Here is a 22,942-nt window from a genome sequence, read left to right on the forward strand (position 1 = left end):
GACAGGTTCTTACTCTGTATTCCAGGCTTGTGTCTAACTTGCAGCAATCCTGCTTCAGCTTCCTGAGTGCTGAGATTATAGGTGTGTTCCAGCTTCATCTTAACTGTTCCTCAAACAAATCTACAAGACAGGTGCTACTGCACCATCTTCCAGACCAAGAAAGTGAGGCTCTGAGATAGGAGCCCTGGGCATTCCTTTCTAGGGCCTACTACATTCTTTCCCCAGACTCTAGGGAACTTCTGCATCCTGGTTCCCCAGTTGTTCCTTCTCAGCTGATGCATCCTTCTTTGTACACTGAAGGGTTTTAAGGTGTTCATCAGGGCAAACCAGGATTCTTGAGAACTTGTCTGGAGATTCTAGCAGGGGAGTGCAGCACCTCCTATACCCCTGACCAAGGAACCAGGAACCCGTTCTCCTCTAGTAGGGTGCTTGTCCTACTCCACCCTGCAGCAGCCTCAGGAGAGATGCATAAGGAGTGAGTGGCCACGGAGGAAGGGGACACCTGCCTAGGCAGCCGGATCAGCCCAATCAACTCCTGCAATTAAGGGGATGACAAGATATTGCAGCCAGATCACCCTCACACCCAAGACCTGGTTTCTTGGCTCATCCCACTGTGTCACACAACCCCACCCCAGGCCATTCCTAGCAGCCTGTGACAATCTCTGTGCTCCTGATTCTCTGACCTCCCTCTCCAGCCCCGAAATCTTTTTAGGCACTCTGACACCTCTCTCTCCAGATGGACAGCTCCTGGCCACTATATTACCCAGTGCCATTCACACCACAGAAAGGCTCCAGAACTTCCTTCTCTCCCTGCTCCTAAACCCCAAAGATTCCCATAGGAAGTATTCAAATGGAGCCTGTCCAAACCTGGGCAGACATTTCCCCGGGGCTCTTACTGGCTGTGTTCCCTGTTTGCTCAACTACTGACTCCCCTTACTCCTCATGTCCAATCCATATGACTCAACACTCCAAACGCATCTAACACATCCTTCCAGCCACACTGTCTTCCTATGGCCTGGTTTGTGTCCCCATTTCCATCAGCACCTCTGACCTGGCCCTGTCTTCCACTGTGGCCCCCTCTGGCCCACTTGCCTCCCAGCCACTGCTTTGTTCTGGAACCCGCACGCTTGCTTTCTAGACTCGGGGCCATTCCCTCTCCTGAATCCTTCCCTTTCCAATGCCAATTCATCCCTCAAGGCTATGCTGACATAACACTCCTCTAGGGCTGCTTCCTCCTGGGGTCTCTCAGCAGACTCCTGGCGCATCACTGTTCTTACCCATAATTGCCTACTTAACAATGGGTGCCCCCACAAGCCTCTGAGTTTCTCAAGGGCAGAGACTGTGCTTCCGCTGCTCTCTACGGCAGTCCCTGTGCTGAGTGTAAGAAGTGGCACTTAACAGGTGCTCACTCAATTTTCCTTGAAGGAACTGAGGAGTGCAGGACTTGTGCTGAGTACTCTGTGTACCTTTTTTCATTTACTTGAGATGGGTGCTTATCCAGTGTGCTGTAGCACTGGTCAAGAAACATGAGACTGAAGATGTGAGCAAGGTGACGACACTGGTAAACAGGAGGGAATGGATTCCAACACAAGTCTGCATCTTTGAAGGCTTTTCTTTCCCCTATTGCCATTCCACCTTCCCAAGTTATTTTTCCTCTCTGCTCTTGTTTTCTCATCCGTACAATGGACACAAAAATTGGGCACAAAAATATGTCAAATACATGATCTGGCACAGAGTTTTTGTAAACATCAGTGCCTTCTCTTTCAACTTCTAAGGCTTAATTCAGGATAGTTTCTCTAGACCCAAAATGTCCTGCATGCACATGTTTAGAGAAATAGGGGCAGAGCTCCAACAGGCAGGGTCTCCAGCCATGCCAGGAACTCTACGGCCATAAATTGAGCAGACTGACCTCGGCGAATGCTGAGGTGCACTTGGGCACAGTCACAAGGGCAGAAACACTGGCCCTGAAACCCCAATCCCTGCCAATTATCCTCCACAGCCCCCACTAGCCCAAAGCATGGGAAATATTTAAAACAATTTTATTCATGAAAATATGCTGTACAATGCACTCTACACGGCCTCAACACGGCACACACGCACACGCACACGCTGACGGCACAGCCACAGTACACTGCCTACAATATGCGCGGGGGACGCCACGCCCACCGCCCGCCCCGACCGGACACTTATAAATATGGGAGAGAGGGGCCATTACTGGCACGGAGAAAGGGGTGTTGAACTTGGGGGGATCCGGAGCTGAGGCCCACTGGAGAGGCTGGGATCAGCACTGGGGCTGTAATGGGACTGCTTGACCAGGGAAGGGGACTCAGCCGGCTAAGATGGGAGGGAGGCTGAACCGTTGGGATGAGGGTTTCGCAGGGTGGCACAGGGCTGGAGTTGGACTGCTCAGGGTGGATGGCCAATAGATGTGAGTTTTTGGAGGGTTGCTGGCTTCAGGTAGTGAGACCAAGATTGGTGGAAAAAGGTGTCTATTGGGGCTCGCAGTTTGAGTACAGGTCCTGTTACTGCAAGGCCTGCACAAAAGAAAGTGAAGATTCAGAAACGCCCCCTACCCCTTGCCCCCTCTTCTATGCGGTTCCATAATCAGCATCCACACCTAGCGGCCCCCTCGCTCTTCCCCACTCTGACCAGGCCCAGATTTCAGTCTCCTCTCCCAGTTTACCCGCCCAGGAAGGAGATGCTAGGCTCAGGAGTGGGGTAGGAATGGTGGGGATCCCCAGCCCCGCCTTTCCATGCCCCACAGTGGCCAGCTTCTGAGGGACATCTCTAGCATGGCCGGGGCTGCCTCCGGGATCCTCCCGCGGATTGGATCGGGGTTGGGGACCCGGGGATCAGGATGGGAAGACAGAGGCCCCTTGGGGACGGGACCGGATGCCCAGGTCGCAGGTGGCAGCTCTCAGCCCGGTACCCAGCTCTGGTTAGGGGGCGGGGCCCCGGCCAGGCCGGGTGGCGGTGGAGGCAGGGCTGAGTCAAAGTTGAAGTCCATTTCATCACTGTCCATGAAGTCGTTGAGGATGATGGACTCAACGTCGCATTCCAGGCTCCCGCTGAACATGTCAAGGTCCAGGTCCGCAGGGAAGCGGTCCGGCGCGGCACCCAGTGGCCCGGCGGCGGCAGCATACGGCCCGGGCAGCCCGTCCAGCAGGAGGCCGCCAGGCGGGCCCCCAAAGGCTGCAGCATGGCCTGGCGGGCCCAGGCTGGCGGCTCCCGCATCGCCGGGCAGCGTCATAAGGCTGATGGGGTGGGCTAAGGCACTGCGCGAGGTTGCGGGTGGCGCGTATGGGGCCGCTCCCTTGCCAGGGTAGGGTACTGCCGCACCAGCCAGCGCCAGCTCCCCAGGCGCTCCCAGGGTTGGGCCGGGCCTTGGCGCGGGCGGAGGCGGTGGCAGCAGAGCGGGCAGCGCTCCGGGGCGGAAGGGCGTGGCGGCCGGTGCAAAGCTGGCCTGCTTGTTCTCCTGGATGGTCTGCATGGGCAGGCGGCGCAGCGCGCCCATCGCCGGCGGCCCAAAACCCCCTCCTCCCCCGTAGGGGCCACCTTTGCAGCTTCCGAAGTAGGCCGGCGTCCCGCTGCGGGCCCGTGGCCCGTAAGTGTCCTGGGCGCCGTCCAGCAGCGCCTCGGGCAGCCCCGCACCGCCGCCGTGCAGGCCTAGTGCGCTTCCCAACTCGGCCAAGCGGGGCAGCTCCCCCGGGCAGCGCGCGCCCAGCGCAGGCGACAGTGCGCTCGCGGGACTCGGGTACATGAGTGGCGAGGACGGCGCCAAAGCCTCCAGGGCCTCGTCGTCCTCCAATTCGGCCGCCTCCCCCAGCAGGGGTCTCCCGCCCCCGCGGAAGTCGGCCCAGGCCTCGTAGTCGTCACTGGCGTGCGAGGATGGGCTGGCGGTCCACTTAGCGGCGGGCAGGGACCCTGGGGCCGGCGCACCCGGAGGGCTGTCGTCGGGGCTTCGCTCCGGGGCCTGCAGCTGCTTCTTCTTGCTCGCCTTGCCCTTGATGCGCAGGAACTTGGCCCCATTGTCCATGGACACAGCCCTGCGCCGCGGGGTCTTGCCCGTCTTTCCGCCCTCGGGGTTCAGCATCCACCAGGAACTCTTGCCCGTGCCCTCGTTCTGCACGCGGATGAAGCGAGTGTGCAGCGACAGGTTGTGCCGGATGGAGTTCTGTGGCCGGAGACAAGGGTGGGGGTCGGGGAGGGGAGTGAAGGGGCAGAAGGGAGTTAGTGATGGCGAGAGGCGGGAAGAGGTAGAGAAGAGGGAGCATGAGAATACACGCGGGGTGGGGAGGAGAGGAAGCGGGGAAGTCGGGAGAAGAGGGAGTGCGAGTGTAAGTATTAAGTTGGACAAACCCAGAATACTTCCCCCGTAAGCACCCCCGAACCGCACCGCGCACCCCCCCCCAACAGGGACTCACAGCCCAGAGGGTGGAGCTAGCCCGTCCCTGGAGGCGTGGCCAGCCTCGGGACTACTGTGAGCCAGCTAGGGACAAGCAGCGGAGAAGCGGACCCCCCTCCCCAGTTCAGCCAGTGGCACCTCAAGGGGCTAGCCTGGCTGCCAGGGCCCCCCAGCAGATTATGTAAGGGCTCATGCCGCTGCGGCTCATTTGTCCGCCCCCCTTTCCCCCCGGCCTGGCGTGGCGCCAGAAGCCCGAAAACCCAGGGCTCCAGAAATCAATCTCGCGGTGACTGATTAAGCCCTGTTTAGAACTAATTGCTCTTTCGTGTGTGGGGAGAATAAATTACCTGCTTTAATTTCGCGTCTTTAAAATGCAACTGCAGGTAGAAAAGACTGTTAACCCTTTGCTGGGAGGGCCTGGCCAGAAAGAATAGGCTGGGGGGGTCCTTAACGTGGGTATAGGTGAGAGACTTTTGAGGAATCGCTCCCCAACTACTCTAAGCTCCTGAAAACTCCTAGGAAACCTTGGATCCCACAAAACCCCTCAGCAATCACCTTTGGTTATGCAGACCTCACACTCCACACCTGCCTTAAGGAGAGTCAGCTCTCCAGTGTGCCAACCCCAAATGACTCCCCTGCCACAGGGATCCCCTCAGCTGCCTCCTAGTGGACTTTTCACACAAACCCCATTTACACACAAGATCTAGGCTCAGAGAGGTGAGGAGGCCTAAATCACCATAACTTTCCGATGTCCCTTGGTACCTCCCTGGCTTCATCATGCCAACCCTGTCCATATCCTCTTCTTAATTTCTGCCAATTTGCAGTGCTACCTGGCCTGCTCCGGCCAGGCTTGTCCTGGAGACACAGGAAGGCGGGAGAGCCTACAGGTACCTAGAGTAAAACTTTGTCTGAGCCTCACACCTGGTGGCCTTGACCTCCCTGCTCAGGGATTGCTATGGAAACAGCCTGGGCTTGGCTATCAAGAGGCCTGGGCAGAGTGCCAGGCTTTCTGGTTCCTAGCTGGGTGCCGGTGGTTTCTGAGCTACTCCGAAAAAATGACTAGTCATAACCACCTGATAAAGCCGTTAGGTCATTCTATGAGCTAACACGTGTGGTTAAGTATTGGTGAACATAAGTGCTCATAAATGTAGGGTAAACCCCTCACTCTGGCTAGAAGGCCTCACCTGTTAGGTCATTCCACAGACCTGCCGTCTGTAACTCCCTCACATGCTACCCTGAGCACAGCTGTGCTACACACCAACCTCTTGGGGAAACTGGCATTACCCCATTTTATCTACCAGGTGACAGAGACCCAGAGGCATGATGTAACTTGCCCACAGTCCCACAGCTGGGCAGCTATGCCAGGCACTACCCCAGCTCTCCCCAGACCATGGACCTGCTTTTAACCCATTAATCCACTGAGCCACACTTCTAGTCAGCCACCGTATTGTGAAGGCTGTGGAGACTACAAGTCATCAGGAGTGCCCTTCTTCTGCCCAGGGCACCCTCTGATCTCATCCCAGCTCTTGGTCTTAGCTTTACTCTTTGGGGCCTCTGGCTCCCTATGTCTGGCACTTTCTAGTATTGGGAGCAACAGCTGGGGCTTGCCAACTCTGCCCTGCCTGGGTTCTACTGGGGCCTTGAGAGGCGGGGAGCTCAATCCCCAGGGAGTGGTGTTCTCTCAAGTGGATAGCCATTTCCCATCCGGCCCCTGCACCTGGCTCCCTGGCCCCTCCCCCACACCTGTGTTCAAGGGCCCAGGAGGCTTCAGTTCTCACATAGAACTGTCTAGCTTGCCAAAGGCTCTACCCTCCTAATTTCTCCCTTCTCCAGCTGGAGTGGGTCAGGCAACAGCTTTTTATCAATGTCATTTTGTGCTAGCCTGGCTCAGAGTGCTGGAGGAGAAGGGAAGACACCACCAAGTACCAGCACCTAGTCAGCCTTGGGTGCTCAAAAAGCTTATCTCACATAATCATATCAGACTCCGTAAGGTCAAGCTTTGAGATGCCTATCTCAAGATGAGGAGAGAGACAGACTCAGAGACTGAGTTGCCAAGGTCACATAGCTTGTTAACCATAAAGCCAGGCATTAAGTTCAGGTTGCTCTTACTCTGAGTCTAAAGGACATTATATTCTGTCATAGGACAGAAAAGCTGGTCACAGAATTCTCGAAGAATGTTAAGAAGTCAGGACTCCAGTGCTTCTCAAACTTGCCACTTAAAATATCCCTAGATGCCTGTGACACAGGAAGCCTAGGTCAGAATTTCCTACAAAGACTTGTGCTTCCCTTTTAGAGGTCAAGGGAATTTTACCTGTACTTCATAATGCATTTTCTTTTTTAAAATTTTTCTGTCTTTTTGCAGTACTAGAGATTAAAACCAGGTCCACTGAGCTATATCCTGAAGCCCCCATACTTTCTTCATTTCTTTATAAATCTTAAAAAATATTTTAGATTACATGCTCTAGGCCAAGACATGTTCCAGGCTACTAAAGGTTTGCATCCTTCCTATGATTCCCTCCAGTCAAGAACATGGGAGCTCTAGCCCCAGCCTGACACAATGGCTGATGTCAGAGTAGCGGTATGAGTGTAGACCTCCTGACCCCCAGTCTGGTTTTCTTCTCAATCTACCAGTCCTGACCTCGGGCAAGTCCCTCTGCCTCTCCAGGACTGTTTCACTCCCTATTATACACTGATGACAAGGGCCAATTGTATTCTGGGAACCTTTCTGGTTTGACAATGAAAATTCTTGGAATCATATGGTCTAGAGTTCTCAAATCTATCTGTCTATCTATATGCATACATACATACATACATACACATATTTTTAAATCATTGGAACTTGGTAAATGCAGTCTAATACAAAAACTGAAGTTCTAGGTGCTGGACCATCAGAGCAGGGGGTAGGATTATCTGGAGCCCTATATACTCATCACCTTCCCACCTCTGAAAAAAACATCCTTAGGGAGGGATTCTGCAAGCCAGATGGATGAGACAGCTGAGGCCTGGGGGAAGAATATCAATGCCTTAACCAGAGTCATGCAGGGAGGTGGCTTGGAGCTAGATAAAGACCTAGGCCTTTGAGTGCTGAGCTGGCCTCTGTACCAGGCATGCAGCAGGGCTGTGTTCAATGACAGAAGCCCAAGTCCTTCAGCCCAGTATGGCTCCTCTGGTAGCAACCAGAGCTCCCCACCAAAATCCAGTGGCAAGTGCTGATCATAAATCTGGCTTGCATACAAAGCCTCTTGGGAGGCCAGAGGCCATGGAGAAAGCGAGGGAGGTAGAGGAGGGAGACGCCTCTGCCAGGCAGCAGTAACCAGGGCTCCTTCTTAGAGTCGCTAAGCAACCCACCACCACAGCCACAGCCCCAGCAAGCCTGGGCTCCCCTGGTGCCAAGAGCTGGGCCTGGCTTCTGAGGCCTTCCACCTTCTACACCTACATCCAGGCCTGGTACATGTTCCCAGTGGAGATAGGACCTCCCAGATTTGAGGCTCTAAGGAGAGCATCTGGGGTCTAGGTAAGGAACAGTGGGTTACACTCCATGCTCATCCCATTCTCCCCCAGAACCTGAGCCAGGAAGAACAGAACCCCAGGCCTCTCTCATCAGGGAGAGGAGACTGGTGAGGCTGGCACAGAACAGAGTGCATGAGTTCTGGTGTTGGATCTAGATGCCAGCTTCAGTTCCAAATACCACGAAGAGTACAATCCTGGGCCAAGATGCTTTGAAGCTCAAGCAGCTACCTGCTTCCACCTTCACTTCCTGCAGCCCTCCACACAGCAGCCAGAATGATCCCTTAGGTAATAAGGGGTCCCTGCCATCCCAACCCAGACAGTGCCATGGCACACAAGCCCCTCCGTGACTTTCCAGTGTCCTACTCCATCCCTCCCACATGTTCCTGGACTCTGGATCCTTCGGCTCCTAGGTTCCTTGCCCCCACATGCCCCACAGAACTTGCATCTCTTTCATGTCTCTGTTCAGGTTTAGAAGGCTCCTCCTGCAATAAGGCCCATCTCGGCCACTCTTAAAAACTGTTCCTCTTCCCTGCCATCTCTTGATGTCCTTATCCCTCTGAACTTTTCCAAAACAACCAGCACTTTCTAAATGAATACAGGTTAGACATTCCTAACCCCAAAATTCTAAATTTGAAGTGCTCCAAATTCTGACACTTTTTGAACACTATGGTGTTCAAAATTTCTGATTTTACAGATTTTAGCTTTCAGATTTTTGGATCAGGAATACTAAACCAGTAAAGTGTATGCAAATATTTCAAAATGCGAAAAACTCTAAAATCTGAAACACTTCTGGTTCCAAGCATTTTGGATAAGGGATACTCAACCTATATATAATTTATTTATCTTCTGTTTTAATTATTGCCTGGCTGCCCTTCTAGCGGGATATAACGTTAGAGATTGATGATTTTTGTCTTCATTTTTATTCTGTATCTCACACGTTTGGTGCATAGTGGGCACTTAAATGTGTACAGAATTAATGAACGAGTGAAAAAAGGAAGCATAACACTGTGCTATGCATGAGTGCCAGAGCTGGCACAGATTAGGAGCTTTTCCCTCGTAGGCTGAGGAGAGACCATAGGACAGAATGAGAATCCAGTATGATGGTGGAGAAAGTCAGGAACAGCATGAGGCATGGAAGGAACTACAAGCAGAAGGAAGGTCTGAGACAGCTGGGGAAGGGCTTACAGGTGCATGAGGCAGCTGTCCTGCCTTGCCCTGTCCCCACCCCAACTGCTCCCCAGACTACCCCAGCTCCATCATGCGAAGGCCTCCCGCAGCCCCAACCTCCTGAGCCAGAAGACACTCCAGCAGCCCCAGAAAGAACGGAGTAACCTCGACCTTGCCTCCCACATGGCCAGGATGTGATCCATTTGGTGGCAGCAGCTCATCTATCCTGCAGGGCACCCTCATCTGTTCCCAGGGTACCCTTCGCCCACGAGCAGTAATGCATTCATCTGACAGAACAACCCCATTTATTATCCAGCACACCAGTTCCATTTATCCAGCAAGTACAACCTCATTTGCTAACAGCACTCCATTCACCTGTCGGGTCCCCTCATTTATCCTGCAGGACACCTTCATTTATCCTCCAAGTTGGACACGCACCTTCCTCCTGTGGTGTGGCTGTGTTCTCTGATGGTGTAACCCGACCAATCCAGCAGGACATCCTCTTTCCAACAAGTACACTTCATCCCGCAGTACAACCTCATTTATCTAATAATGCAGCCTCACCTTGCTCCAAGTACCACCTTATTCCCTGACAGTACAGCCTCGTTTATCTTCCAGTACAACCTCATTTCTCCTCCCAGCACAGCTTCATTCCCTGACAGCTCAACCTCATCCAATCTTACTTCTCCAGCCAGGGAAAACCAGATCCATGGGGATGAGGAAAGGAGCACGGAAATAAGAGAAGTCCCACCATTTGCTGCTGCCTGCCTACAGGGAGCTTCCTGGTACAACTGTATTCCTCTTCCCAGGCCCAGAAGGGCTCATGGACTTTGCCTTACTTCCTGTCCCCACTAGGGCCAAAGAGAGCCCACAGGGTAGATTCTGGGATGTGGGCTCCCCTGATCTCTGAGCCATCTTCTGATTCTGTGATCCTGGGCAGAGGGTATGGGGAAGGCTACCCTTCCTGGAGGCACATTCGGTGTGTGCTAGTAAATGTTTAACAATCAGCTCTCTGGGATGAATAAAATCCCACCTGCATCGATTTGTAGCTTTTGTTGATTTCCGTGGTGTGGATACTACCATCATTGCCCATTTGGAGCTGCCAGTGTGATGTCACCAAGCACAGAACTGGGAAGAAGTGTGCACACTCAGCTCTCACAAGCCAGAGCGAGCCAGATCCAGCACGCCACTAGTACATGCTTCCAGTACTGAGGCAGGAGAAAGGCACCACCTGCTGCATGCCAGGCATAGGCAAGCCTTCTTCTCTCCCAATCATCATCCTGCCAGCAAGGAGCATTATTTTACAAAGACGGAAGCAAGGTGGGTCAAAGGACTACGGAGACCCTAAAGCTGGGAAGTGATGCAGCCACGCTTGCATTTGTTAAGACTCCAAAGCCAGGGCTCTATCCACCCCCAGCCCCAAAGTGGCAAGGGATGCTGCCTACCCCAGTGGGCATCTTTCCTTGACTCTTGAATGCAAGTTCTTCTCATTTCCATCAGAAACAAGAGATGCAAGTTTTGTCCCCCTGCCCAGCCCTGTATTATCTCCTTGCTTTCCTGGTATCTGGGGGTTTCTAGGATCCTCTGAGTTCAGTCCTGGGGCTTGTGTCCTCTTAAGCAAGCCTACACCCAAAGTGAGATATAGACCCAATTCCAAGTTTCATCACAGACAGTCTCCATCTAGTACCTCTCAGGATACTAACTCTGCTGCCCAATGGGGATGAAGACCAACTCCTCTCTTTTGTCACTCCCCAAAGTAGAGACACCTGTGTGGCTGTGGCAAAAGCTCTGGTCTCATCCATAACTCCCATGTTCTTTCTGTTTCCTGCCCTTCTTGTATGAAGAAAGGATAAGGGCAGGAGATGGAATCTCAACTTCATGGGACCCTGAGTATCCCCTGTAAAGGAGGTAACTCCAAAATCCACAGGAATACCACATATCAAGAACCTCATCCCTCCCCTGTCTCAGAGTCCCAACAGCTGCACCCAACCCACCCCTTTGCCCCTCACCCCACTCTGGAGCCTTATCCTGGTCCAGGACCAGATGGAGCCATAGATTCCCTGGAGTCCCTTGGTCTGCTACCTGTGGTGGAGATGGTGTGCTCACCCAGCAGGCTTCACACGAGAAGAGTAACACATGTGACTTTGGGGACTGGAGCCCAAGAACAAATCCTTGGCATTAGAGAGGCATAGGATGCCTATAAGTGACTAGCCTCAGGATCTGTAGTAGAACAGAAGGGGGCAGCTGGATTCCAGGAGGAAGCAAGGCAAGAGTCCAAGGTCAGGTGGTAGCAACTCCCCACCCCAAAGAGAGCAGAGCCCACACAGCCAGCCCAGGCAGAGTCCAGACTTACCCCTGCAAAAAAGCCTATTATCCATGGGCTTGAGTTCTACTCCAGACAGATACTCAAGAGCTCTCTGGTGCATCCCAGCCCCATCACCCCAAACCTTCAGGCCCCTCAGGTACTTGGGATATCTGTTTCTCTGCGCCTTTGCACTGTTCCCTTTGTCCTTGCCATTTCAGCTCAACCAGTTCCTGCTCCTCCATCTGCCAACCAGACCAGCTCTGTGGAACTTTCCTGAACCCCTCTGGAAGGCCCAAAGATAGCTGCTGCCTCTCAGTGCTGCTGCAGAGACTAACTGCAAACCAGAGTCTGGGTGCCTGCCCACATAGGGCAGGGCTTGGCTCTCCAAGTCAGTATTTAGGGCGGAGCCCTCAGTAGTCACAAACAGCCCAGGACTGGACTTTCTGTGCAAGTTCAGTTCAGCAAAACCTCAAGTCAGTGCTTCAGGCCCTACCTATATCCTACCAGTGTCCTGCCTGAGCCTCTGCCTTGATGCTGCTACCTCCTTTGGCTCTCCTGCTGCTGCTACCTCCCTTTGTTTCTCCAAGGTTCCTCCTCTCATTTACTGAACAGTGACTACATGCAATAAACTGTGCTAACACCCAACAGGGATCTTCTTATGAAGTCTTTGTAACAGCTCTGAGTTGGCTTATTATTCCCACTTCATGGATGAGAAACTGAGGTCACACAATGTAAGGAATGGTGCAGGAATTTGCACAGAGCTCTTGCTCTTCCTCCTGCCCTGAGATGCCTCTAGGGAGGAGCACAGGCCAGGAAAAAGCTCCAGGGGGGCCCTAGAGCAAGAAGAGATGTTGTCCACACCGGTTTAGCACTGCCTGGATAGACTCTTTCGTTCCTAGCCAGTAATAAAGATATGTCCTGAATGCAAAGCCACTCGGACCCCTTCCCACACAGGGCTGAGGCAGAGCCTTCCTACAGGCAGCACCTCCCTCTTCCCCTGCCCTGGCCCTGGGAGCAGCTGCAGTGACCTCACCCAGCCCTGCCCTAGGCCCGGCTCTTGGGAGGACCCAGCAGCTGTGCCCCAGCCCTGCAGGCTGGCGGGCGGAGGTTGGGGGTGGGCACCGTGCCAAGAGAACCATCTGTTCTCCCAGGGGCATGGCCACCCGCACAGACACTGGCCTTGCCCCCAGGGGCCACCTTTGGCTCTCAGTCCCCATGCCAAGGAGCTCCAGGAGCCCAGGGCATCCACCCAGCCTGGGGCACCAGTCCCATCTGCCAACTACCTTCTCCTGGAAACTCAGAGGTCCTTCAGAACACGCTAAAACACCATGCATGCTGGCTGAAAAATGACAAGTGTTCAGGGTGAGCTCCAGGGACAGGGGCTAGAGGCCAGGGGGGGTGTGCTGAGCCCTGTCTGCCCAGCCCCCACCTTGCACCCCTCCTAGGCCCTCCCCCCAGCACATCTGCTCAGCTGGCAGGTGCCTCTGGCAGAGGGCAAGCCCCTTCCCCCATGGCCCAGCTCGGGTTACAGAAGGAGGTGGCAAGGCCAGCTGAGGACAGGGGAGGGGATAAGAGGAGGGAGGCCTCCCAGAGTGTTAGGGGAGAACCAGCAGTCAGAGTGGGAAGGGCCATGCCCAGGGTCACACATTCAGCCAGTGGGATAAAGAGAAGCCACTAGCCCAGGGTCAGGCAACCCTGGTTCAAGGGTGACTTAAGTCATTTCTTCCCTTCATCTATAAAATGAGCAGCCTAAACCCATTCTGCTTGCCTCCCAAGTACAGGGAGAAGGCTGCAGAGGCTGAAAGCAGGGCGTCAAACTAAGAGCAGGAGGGAGCTTGGACATCCAGAATATCTGATACCTCAGGCTCAGGGAGGCCCTAGAAGGGATCTTCTCCAAGACAATCCCCACATCCACTCCCCAACACAGAATGCAGTTTCTTAGGGATGGGGCCCAGGGAACCCTTCATGACAGGGTACCTAAGGAGGTAGTTCCTTTCATGGAATAAAGAACAACACCTTTGCAAAGTCATGACAACTCCTTTGCAACTTTACAGGCACATGTCCTGCAATCCCAACCAAGCTAGAATGTGGGCCGATTATGGTCCCATTTTGTAGAAGAGGTTCTGAAGCTCAGTTGTCCAAGGCTACACAGAGGGTAAGTAGACTCAGCTCTGCCAGCACCATAACTACAAGTTCCAAGCTACAGGTCTTTGTCTCAGTGGAGATTCCCAAGAGAGGCTGCAGGGATCTCAGACTAGCACTGAGGACTCTGGGCTTCTACCTTATGTCAGCTTTTGACTCTGCACCCCAGCTCCAAGGCCCACACTGGGGCACTTGTCTCTCTCCACATCAACCTCTAGTGAGTGTCCCTCTGGTCTTCTCTCCACATCAACCACCAGTGACCTTCCTGCTCATGTCATCCCCTGCAGCCTAGAATGCAAGCTTTTAGTCCTCCCCTGGAAGGCCACTCACTTGCTTTCCAAGCCCTGATTCCTGCTGGCCTCCCCAGAGTCCTTAAAAAGTACCCACTGCTGATGACTGACCCTGAGAAGTCTCTACACTGAATCAGAAAGGAGTATCCTCATCTCTCCCCTTCTTGACCCATAGATGCCCTCCAAGTCAGGGTCCAGCTTCCCTCTGAGTAGCATGGCACCATACATGCCTATATGGTGCAGCCTGGGTTACCATAAATGGAAGAACTGACGTCATCCCTGAGACTGCAGATCAGGGGAACAGCAGGCTGTCCTGCCCTCCGGGGAGTTCTCTGGCTGGGGACCCAGGGCCATTCCCAAGGCTAGAAGCCTTGGGCTAAACTCTAAGGGAAACAGAGATGGTACCTGGGGTTAGGGGAACAGAGGGGAGGCAGCCAGCTGGAAACAGCCTGGCCAGAGCACTGGGATGGGTGGAGGTAGTCCTGGGAGTTCCATTTTTACCACTCACAACAGGATTCAGTTATAAAGTCTCTTTATTTCTCTTATTGTTAGTTTCCTTATCTGCAAAATGGACAAAGTAATAATACCAACATCACAGAGTAGCTATAAAAATAAAATGAAAGAATGTAAGTGTTGACACAAGGCAGGTTGAATCCCACGCTGGAGCAGTTTAGGAGTCAGAAGGCAGAAAAGTGGCTGGAAAGGAGACCAGACCTGCAGTGTCACACTAAGGCTCCAAATCTGGACCAAGCAGCACTGGGCCGTGCACAGGGTCTTCTTCTCTCTCCTACCTGTGAGGCCTGCAGGGTAGGGTCTCTGGCTATCATTTTCTTCAGCACGTGGTCCTTGAGCGGCCCACTGAGCCTCTGCCCGCATGTGTCCTCCCTCCCTCCTTGGCAGAGGCCCTCAGTAGTGCTGCACAGCAGGCTGTGGCTCCGGCTCCATTCTCTCCATCCCTATCCTACACAGCGCGGCTAACACACAGGGGTGGGCACAGGTGCTGGGATGGAGGCTCAGTCCCTTGAAATTGACTGCATGAGATTTAAATTTCTGGAGACTCAAAAAAAGGAAAGAAATGGGCTCAATCTGGGCAGCCTGCTTAGAGAAGCTGGCCCACAATGGCAGAAAGGGGACAAGCTGTTGGCCAGGAAGCCACCATCTAAGGTATCACTTCTGAATGATCCATCATCAGACATACCTGTTAAAATGTAGAACCTATCTGCTGAGAGTCTAACAAGGGCTGAGCTGGAGACTGGAAAACTGTGTGGCTGAGAAGCTTCTATGTAACTCTGATCACCAGTTAGTTAGTCAGCATCCAGGCTGTCTCATCCCAAGCATGCCTTCATTTCCTCAACTGCAAAATGGGGCTATTAAGGTCTATCTGGAAGGACTCAGGGAAGATGAGAATATGTGTGATGTGCCCAAGTGACTGTTTGGCCACCCAGACATTAACTCTGTTAATTCTCATTCCCCTTCTCACAAGAGACATCCCGCTTAGGGACCAGGAAGGTTTCTCTCTGCAGAGGGAGGCCCTGCGGGGAGGGTGTGGGAGGCCCCTCCCCCCACCACCACCTGGCCCCCTCCCACCTCCACATATGGGTTGGGGGGTGGGGAGAGGCAGCAAACAGCCAAACCCTCCCAAACAGGAGTTGGTTTCCATGGTAATCAGGGTGCCAGGAGAAGGGGGGTGCTCCAGATCCAGCTGTCCCACTAAGTACCCTACCCAAGCCCCAGAGCCTGAGCTAATGCCCACCCAACATCCTGAACTCCTCACCCATCTACCTGCTCTGGGGGCAGAATGGATGGCCACAAACACCCACTCCATTGTGCTGGGAGAACGTTTGCTACCTGTGTACTATCACTGGCATATCTAAGCAGGAGTTTCAAGTTTAAGACCTGTACCCCATGATTCACCCACCAGGGAGAAATCCTCACAATCCTATGTGCCCTCTGTCCAATGACTATCTCATGGCTCCATGATTTCAAAATCACAGCACTGGAAGGCACCAGGGACTGAGCTAAGGCCCTCTGGATACAGATGGAGGACACCGAGGACTAGAATCAGAGTGCTTGGCTATAGCTCACACACACACTGGACCAAGGCACCCCCAGAGCCTCTGCCCAGCCTCACCCATCCCTGACTGGACAGCTGATTCCACAGGACCTCAAAGGGCTGAACCAGGACACACTGAGTGACACTGTTAGAGACAGGGGACTGTTGGAGAGAAGAAACATATCCTTACAAGCTGTAAGGAGTATCAAGGTACTCCTTGATAGAAGGGACCAGCCCAGAGTGGGTGAGTTCCTAGTCCCTGGGAGTGTCAGAAGGGGCTGAGCTGAAGGAAGAGGCACAGCACCAGGGGTTGAGCTCTTCTCTTCAGAAATCCAAAGTCCCATCTGGAGGTGAAGAGTAAGCCCCAAGGTGGAGGGGCTTCCCAGGTACACAGCCCCCAGTGGGAGGCAGGCCCTCACTGGTGTACGGAGGTACCTAGAAAGTCAGCTGGAGGTCAGGGAAGCAGGAAGGAGAGGACAGCCTCCTGGAGTGCAGTCCAAGCACCTCTATCTGACGCTCAGAGCCATGCACAGAGCCGGTGACCATCCCATCAACCTTCCCACATTACAGACAAACCGCAGCACCCTAGGTGGAGCCCATCACTAGCAGCCACTCAGACAGGAGAAGTGAGCTGCAAGGAATAAGCCCCCAAGCTTTTCACAGTCCAAACCCAAGCCTTTCCCTCCAGCACCGATCCATCTCAGTTATGCCTAATGCCACAGAAAAGACCTGGAGTTTCATGGCTAGAGTGGGAGTTCAATTCCTAGCACTGCCACTTCCAAGGGCAAGTATCTTCCCCACCTGCAGGGACACTAACCTTCCTGAGGATAGTGGTGAGGAGCTGATGAGACAAGCACTGGGCTTGGAAGCACCCCTGCCCGGCCCTCTCAGCCCTCCCACCTCTGGCGGGGCCTCTCCTGCTCTCAGCCTCCTTGGTCCCCTCACAAGAGGGGACTCAGAGCCACAGCAAGTGGGGGCTGGGGGGCGCTGAACTTTCGAACCCGCAACCCGCCCGCTCGCCATCCCCCCCCCCCCCCCCCCGCCGTTCATTACCTTAACGCGAGTTAAAAATAACCGTCTCATCTCTTTAAATTAGTCTGTCTGCAATTACCGCCTGGCACGGCGCTGCCCGCCATCGTCCCGCTGGAGCGGCGCCAGGTGGCAGGCGGGGGCCCTCACCCTGTCTGTCAGTCTGTCTGCTTGCTGGCTTTGCGGTCTTCTTCCCCCCACCAAGGCGTGGCTGCCCTGAGGCCCCCGAGGCCCTTCTGGCCTGTGCTGTCCCCAAGTTGCACAGGGCGGGGCTATGGGGTGAACAGAGTAAGGGTCTAAGAGGAGGAGCTGGAGGCTGGGGTGGGGGCTCGGGCAAGACGGCGGGGGAGGGGCGCCAGGAGGCCCGGGAAGCCGGAAGGGCCCGCAGCGCGCCAGCGCTCGTGGGTGGGTGTGAGCAGGTGGCCGTGGGAGTCTGCCGGGCGTGCCAGCAACTGTGCCAGGAGCGGCTGGCACGGGCCCCGTGCCCAGGAGGCGGGCAGCTGCCAGCCCCTCGCTCGTGCAGTGAGGGGGGTGAGGACACCCCCCCAATTCGGGCTCACACCGCCTCCTCCTGCACCCCCGCCAGCCCCTGGGGCTGGGGATCCCCAGAGGACAAAGGAGGAGGAGGGAGCCCTTGGGAGCAGGCTAAGAAGAAAGGGGGCCTGCACTTAGGGCTGCTCTCTTTACCTTAGCAGGGTGCTGCTCCTGGCCTCTCAGATCAGTGCTTCCCTTCCACCCCCGCCCAACCTGGAACTTACAGGCCAAGGCCTGGGTCAGATGGGGGAAGCACCAGCCTTTCTGAGCCCAACCCTCAGCAACCAGGCTGTTACAGCCCCAAAGGGAGAAGGTAAGTCCCCATCCACTGTGTGCCTCCCCACTAGGCCTGGGGACAGGCATGGGAGGCGCCCAGGCCTCTCCAAGGAGCTCCCAAAGGAACTAACTGGCCGCCAGAAAACACAAAAGGAGGCTGAGCAACTCCAGAAGAGGAAGGCACACCAGGGCTCAGAGAAGTTGGGAAGGCTTCTGGGAAGAGTCAGGGCTAAGGGACCCTGAAGCTGGAGCATCTGAGAAGGAGTGGGAGGCCCCACCCAGCTAGCCACACTCTCCCAGACAAGTTAAAGGGAAAGGATCTCGCAGGCCTGGTAGGAGATGCTCTGTCCTGAAGGGAACAGGACCAATGCCTCTGGTGTGGCTCTGAGCACCAAGCCCAACCTTTTTCTGGGTGTCCCGAGCCTGTGGCTGGTCTTGTCTCTTTCCGTTGTTGTCTTCAGTAGCACTGGACTACCTTTCCCACATCACATATGGGACCACTGGGTGAAGGCTCAGTGTCAGACCATTCCAGCCATCTCTTGGCCATGTCTGGGAGCCTTGGGTTCCAGCCTGGCACTGCCAAAGGGTGCCAAAAATACAACATCACAATCCTACCACCTCAGTTTGGGTATGCAATATCTCCTGGAATACTATCTCCCAAATTCTCCCCTCTTCAGATCAAGTATCACCTCCTCTGTGGAGACCTGCCTGGCTCCCCAGAGTACCACCTTCTCTTACTCCTGCCCGCCCTGAGCCTTTCCAGTCTACAAAGCAGATGGCAGGGGGAGGGAACTGGCTGAACACTGGTGCACCCAGAAAGCAGGACCAAGGCCTTCTCCGTGCCCCCATCTATGGAACACAGGGTGTGGGACACTTTTGTTTGGGAGGAGAGGGAGGAAGGAATAATGGGCCCTGGCCCCACCTGGCACCCCACATGTACTACAGCCTCTGTTAACCAGAGATAGTTTAGGAGTTAAGGATGGCTCCTCCATCTCTGGAGGAACTGACTGGGAAAGGGGCAGAAAGCTCCAGGAGGGAGTGAAAAGGAAGTCTCCTCACCTCACCTAGAGAGCTGGGGATGAAGGGATACCATGGGGCAGATGCCCTCCAGTGCCTAGGTAATTCTGGAAGGTCCTAGGGCAAGAGTTCAAGTCTGAAGCCTAAGGCCCCAAGCCCAGGACTGGAGGCCAGACACAAGGGACAGAAGAACCACTGTGTCCCCATCAGTGTGGTGTAATGGAAACTACATCTAGCAGGCAGGCAGAAGCCCAGGGCTCTTGTCCAGGGCCTGCTGCTCACTGATGCTCTCAGGAGAGTCCTATCACCTTCTAAGGCCTCAGTCTCACAGTCTGAGCAATGAACTTACAGTACCAAATTATCTTCAAGCACACTCTCACCTTATGTTAGGATTTATACCTGCTCCTGCTCAAAAGCCTTTCATGTCCCCCTCCTGCCCCAGCTGTCAGCAAGGCCCTGTTCCAAAGGCTCCGTGGGGCCCTGGAAGGAGACATGTCTGAGTTGGAATCCAGCTTTCCCATCTCCTAAGTGTAGCACCGTAGGCAGCTCAACCCTCCACTTTGGGCCTCAGTGCCCTCCTCTATGAATGGACTTAGTAAAACACACCTCAAGGACTGCTGAGAGAGCATTAAAGATGCAGGGGAACCTGGCAAAAGCTTGGCCCTGACATGCTCAATGAACTGCAGCTGTCTCCTGGATTTCAGTCTCAGGTCCCCTCTCCCTATCTTCCCCATCCTTCTCATCCATCAAGACTAGCTGGAACTCCACCACCTGCAGGAAGCCCTCCTGGCCTTCTGGCCCACTGTACTCTCCTGACTCCAAATCGTCTGCAGCATCAACTTATCTCCTCTCTCTCACTACACATGCTTCTTGCTGCCAGGCTCAATGCTGGGTGCTGTGGGTACAGAACAGCTCTGATACTGCCACTGTCTTTCAAAGGTTAGGAAGGGGAAATGAGACAAGACACCAATGATTAACACCCACTGTAGGTTTGGAGAAGGCAGGAGAAAGGGAGTCCTGAGGTGGCTAAAAACAGTTAGAAAGGGCTTCCTGAAGGTGGCAGCTGAACTATGTCCCCTCAGGACAGTAAATACAACTCCAGGGAGAAGCAGAAGGTGGACCAGGACACATGGAGTAGTGAGGGAGGTGTGAGTGGGGAAGGAGATTCATGTCTATGTTTCTGGTCTGCATCCCTGCCCCATAGGGGCTTGCAAGAGAGAGAAGCTGCCAGCACAAAGCCTGAGAGTCACAGGCTCCCAGGACAGGACACTCTGATCCCTACAATGTTGCCAGGGGCATCTAGAGCAAACCAGGTCCGCTGCCATAGCACATTTCCTTCCTGGGACCCTGCTAGCAGCCACCACAGAGTGCAGCCCCCTACCTAGATACAGGCATGCCTCCCTCACAAGGAACCCCTTTCCATAGGGAGCCTGACAGCTCACCTCCTAGGCACAAGCCCCTTCCACTCCCCACCCCCAACAGCACAGACTACCCATATTCTCCAATAAAGTGGCCAGAGGATGAACTAGGTCTGGAGACCAAAATCCAATCAAGCCCATGTCCCTGTCCTTTCCCAAGATGGCTCTCCCCCTTTCTACTGCCTGGCACTGAGGTCTCCAATGGGTACCCCACCCTTCCCCCAACCCCTAAATGCATTTGGGCCCAGAAAGCCAAGAAAGTGAAAGACAAGCTTCCTAGGATGAGCGGGGACAGATTTCCTAGCCCTCAATACCATACCCTGGCACCAGCAGTGATTAACCCCCCCACCCCAAGCTGAGCCAGGTAAGTGGCCAGCACCATATGCCCCATGAACTTGCAGCTCAGGTCACTTGCCACACTCCCCACCCCAGGCTGTTGGGTGCCCAGGGTGAACTCCTGGCATCACAGAAAGAACTGTGGGCCTGTGGCTGGCACTCCACACCCACGGGCCAGTTGGAGGAAAGGCAGTGGAGATTTGGGAGGGAAAGCAGCCACTGGCCCAAGTCTTCAGTCCAGCTCTTTAAAGGATGTCTTGGTAGAGAGGATGAAATAAGTGCGGTAAGAAGCAAACTTGGGGGAGCTGGGGGCTCCTAATGTTCTGACCTGGGAATGGGCTCGTCACAAGCCTCCAGGATAGGGTGGAGATGTTGCTCAGGAACACCTTAAAGAGGCAGTACCTTTTCACGATACCAGATCTCCCACCCCACTTCCCTCCTGACCAGGGATCACGCACACAGCTGTTCCCAGCATGCCTCCACCTGTCCACCGACCAGCCCCACGCCCAGGGCACACACTCCCTGACCCCTGAAGTGCGCCAGAGGCCCTCCCCGACGGCCCGCCCAGGAAACCCCAGTCTGCATCCTAGCCCCTGTCTCCAGCCGGACGCCCCCACCTTCCAGCCAGCTGAGCTGTTGCTGTCGCCTTTATCCTTGAAGTAGGGCACGTAGCGGACCATCCAGTCGTAGATCTGCGAGAGCGTGAGTCGCTTGTCCGGGGCGCTCTCGATGGCTTTGGTGATGAGGTCGGCGTAGGACAGGTTCCCCCATGCGTTCCGCCGGGAGCTCTTCGCTTTCCGCAGCGGTCCGACCTCCGCGCCCAACGGCGGCGCGGGGGCCATTGCCGGGGCCGTAACCCGGCGCTCTGGCCCGCAGTCCTCGGCGCCCTCTGCAACCCCTGTGCCCAGCGCTCCGTCCTCGTCGCCGGCCAAATCTGGCTGCGGCAGGGGCCAGGTACAGGAGCGCGGCCGGCTCTGCGGCGCGAAGTCTGGGTCCACGTCCACCTGATGCGCTCGTAGCTTCGCGGCCATGGTCCCGCCCGGCTCGGGCGAGGACGGGAAGGAGGCTCCGCGGAGGGTGGGCGGGCGGCTCCGGGAGCTGCACGCCCCGGGAGGCCCGCGGGAGGGGTCCCTGGTGGCGCGGTTCAGCCGCGGGTCGCCATGAGCAGGGAAGCAGAGGCAAGGGGGCTGGAGGCGCTGGGGAGCACGAGGACAGGAAAAGACCCCGGCGGAGAGGGGGCGGCGGCCCGGGAGCCCTTCGGGTACACACCTCGCCCAGCCGGGCTACTAGCACCTGCTGCCTGCCTGCGCCTGCAGCCGCCGCCACCGCCGCTGCTCCCCCAGCACCGGCTCTGCGCACGGGTCCTGCTCTCCCGGGACGAGGCCGGGATGCACCATGCCGGAGCTCGAGCCCGTGTCCGGGCCCGCGCCGCCGCCGCCGCCGCCGCCGCCCGGTGAACGCAGCCGCCGCCGCTCCAGCTCCAGCGCCAGCTCCCGCGCCTGCCGCGCTTAGCGCCGGCTGCACCTCGGGATGGGCGGGGTGGGGGCGGAGGGGCGGAGGGGCGGGGCTGGTGAGGAGGGGCGGGGCGTGCTCGCCCGCGGCCTTGGAATCCTGGGCCCGCCCGGGTGCCCCGCCGAGGGCTGGGGCGGGGGCGTGGAGCTCCTAGCTCAGGGCGACCCCGCCGCACCCGGTGGAAGCTGCAGCGCCGCCTACGGAATAGGGCAGAAGAGGCAGGCGCGACCCCGCCCCCTGCTTGGCGCCTGGTGAGGGGGGCTCGGGGGCGGGGCTCAAGGATTCCTATTGGTTCGCGGCAGGACTGTCCCGCCCACAGACTCGACAGGATCCCTCCCATAAGCGCGTCAGCAGGTTATTGTTACAACCCGGGGTTTCCCGGGGCAACGCTAATGGGGCGGGGCTCAGAGCACTGGCTCCGCCTTCTATCCCCCAGAGGAATGCCCCGCCCTCCCTTTCTCGACCCTGAGGTTCCAAATCTCCATTCCAAGAACCTGACTGGATGGAGGATCTAACTCTTCTTTGTGCCCTGGCCTGGTCTGTGGAAAGGAATAATTCGAGAATACTTGAGTTCTAGGCCAGGCTTTGCCACAATCCTAGTTTGTCTATCTGTAAATGGGGTCTTCATGTGCTTTTATGTTGTCTGTGGACACAGTTTTAGAGCTCTGGTTCTCAAAGTTTATTCAACGTATAAAACAGTTATCCTGGACATTTTGTTAAAACAGACTGATGCGTCCTGACTCCTGGTTTCTAATTGGATAGATTTAGATTTGGGCCAAAATTTTGCATTCCTACCTAGTGCCCAGGTGATGTCCTATGGACCACATTCTGCAAACCACTGTCTTAAGAGTCTGAAGAGGTTCTTTACAGAGGCTGTTGGAAAAGTGCTTACCCCAGAATTCTGAGTGTTTGAGGAAAAGCTTCTCATTCACTTAACTAATACTTATT

The 22,942-nt window shown here is 55.3% G+C and overlaps 1 protein-coding gene across 1 annotated transcript; it reads right to left on the reverse strand.

The window, feature by feature from the left end:
• Positions 1–2,023: 2,023 nt before the first annotated feature.
• On the reverse strand, positions 2,024–22,158 carry Foxo6 (forkhead box O6). Its single transcript, XM_063236197.1, has 2 exons — positions 21,100–22,158; positions 2,024–4,174 (listed from the first exon to the last, which is right to left on the reverse strand). Exons 1-2 carry the CDS (start codon positions 21,511–21,513, stop codon positions 2,918–2,920), a joined length of 1,671 nt encoding a protein of 556 aa, XP_063092267.1. The 5' UTR covers positions 21,514–22,158; the 3' UTR covers positions 2,024–2,917.
• Between the last annotated feature and the right edge of the window lie 784 nt (positions 22,159–22,942).

The sequence above is a fragment of the Cavia porcellus genome, unplaced genomic scaffold (assembly GCF_034190915.1).
Source record: "Cavia porcellus strain 051 isolate PalLab524CR breed Dunkin Hartley unplaced genomic scaffold, mCavPor4.1 scaffold_25, whole genome shotgun sequence".
NCBI classification, from domain to species: Eukaryota; Metazoa; Chordata; class Mammalia; order Rodentia; family Caviidae; genus Cavia; species Cavia porcellus.

Excerpts from the sequence above, each read along its gene's own strand:
- Foxo6 (XM_063236197.1), bottom strand. The coding sequence starts at position 21,513 with ATGGCCGCGAAGCTACGAGCGCATCAGGTGGACGTGGACCCAGACTTC. Across the intron at positions 4,175-21,099 it reads ACAGCTCAGCTGGCTGGAAG|AACTCCATCCGGCACAACCT; the intron begins GTGGGGGCGTCC and ends CTCCGGCCACAG.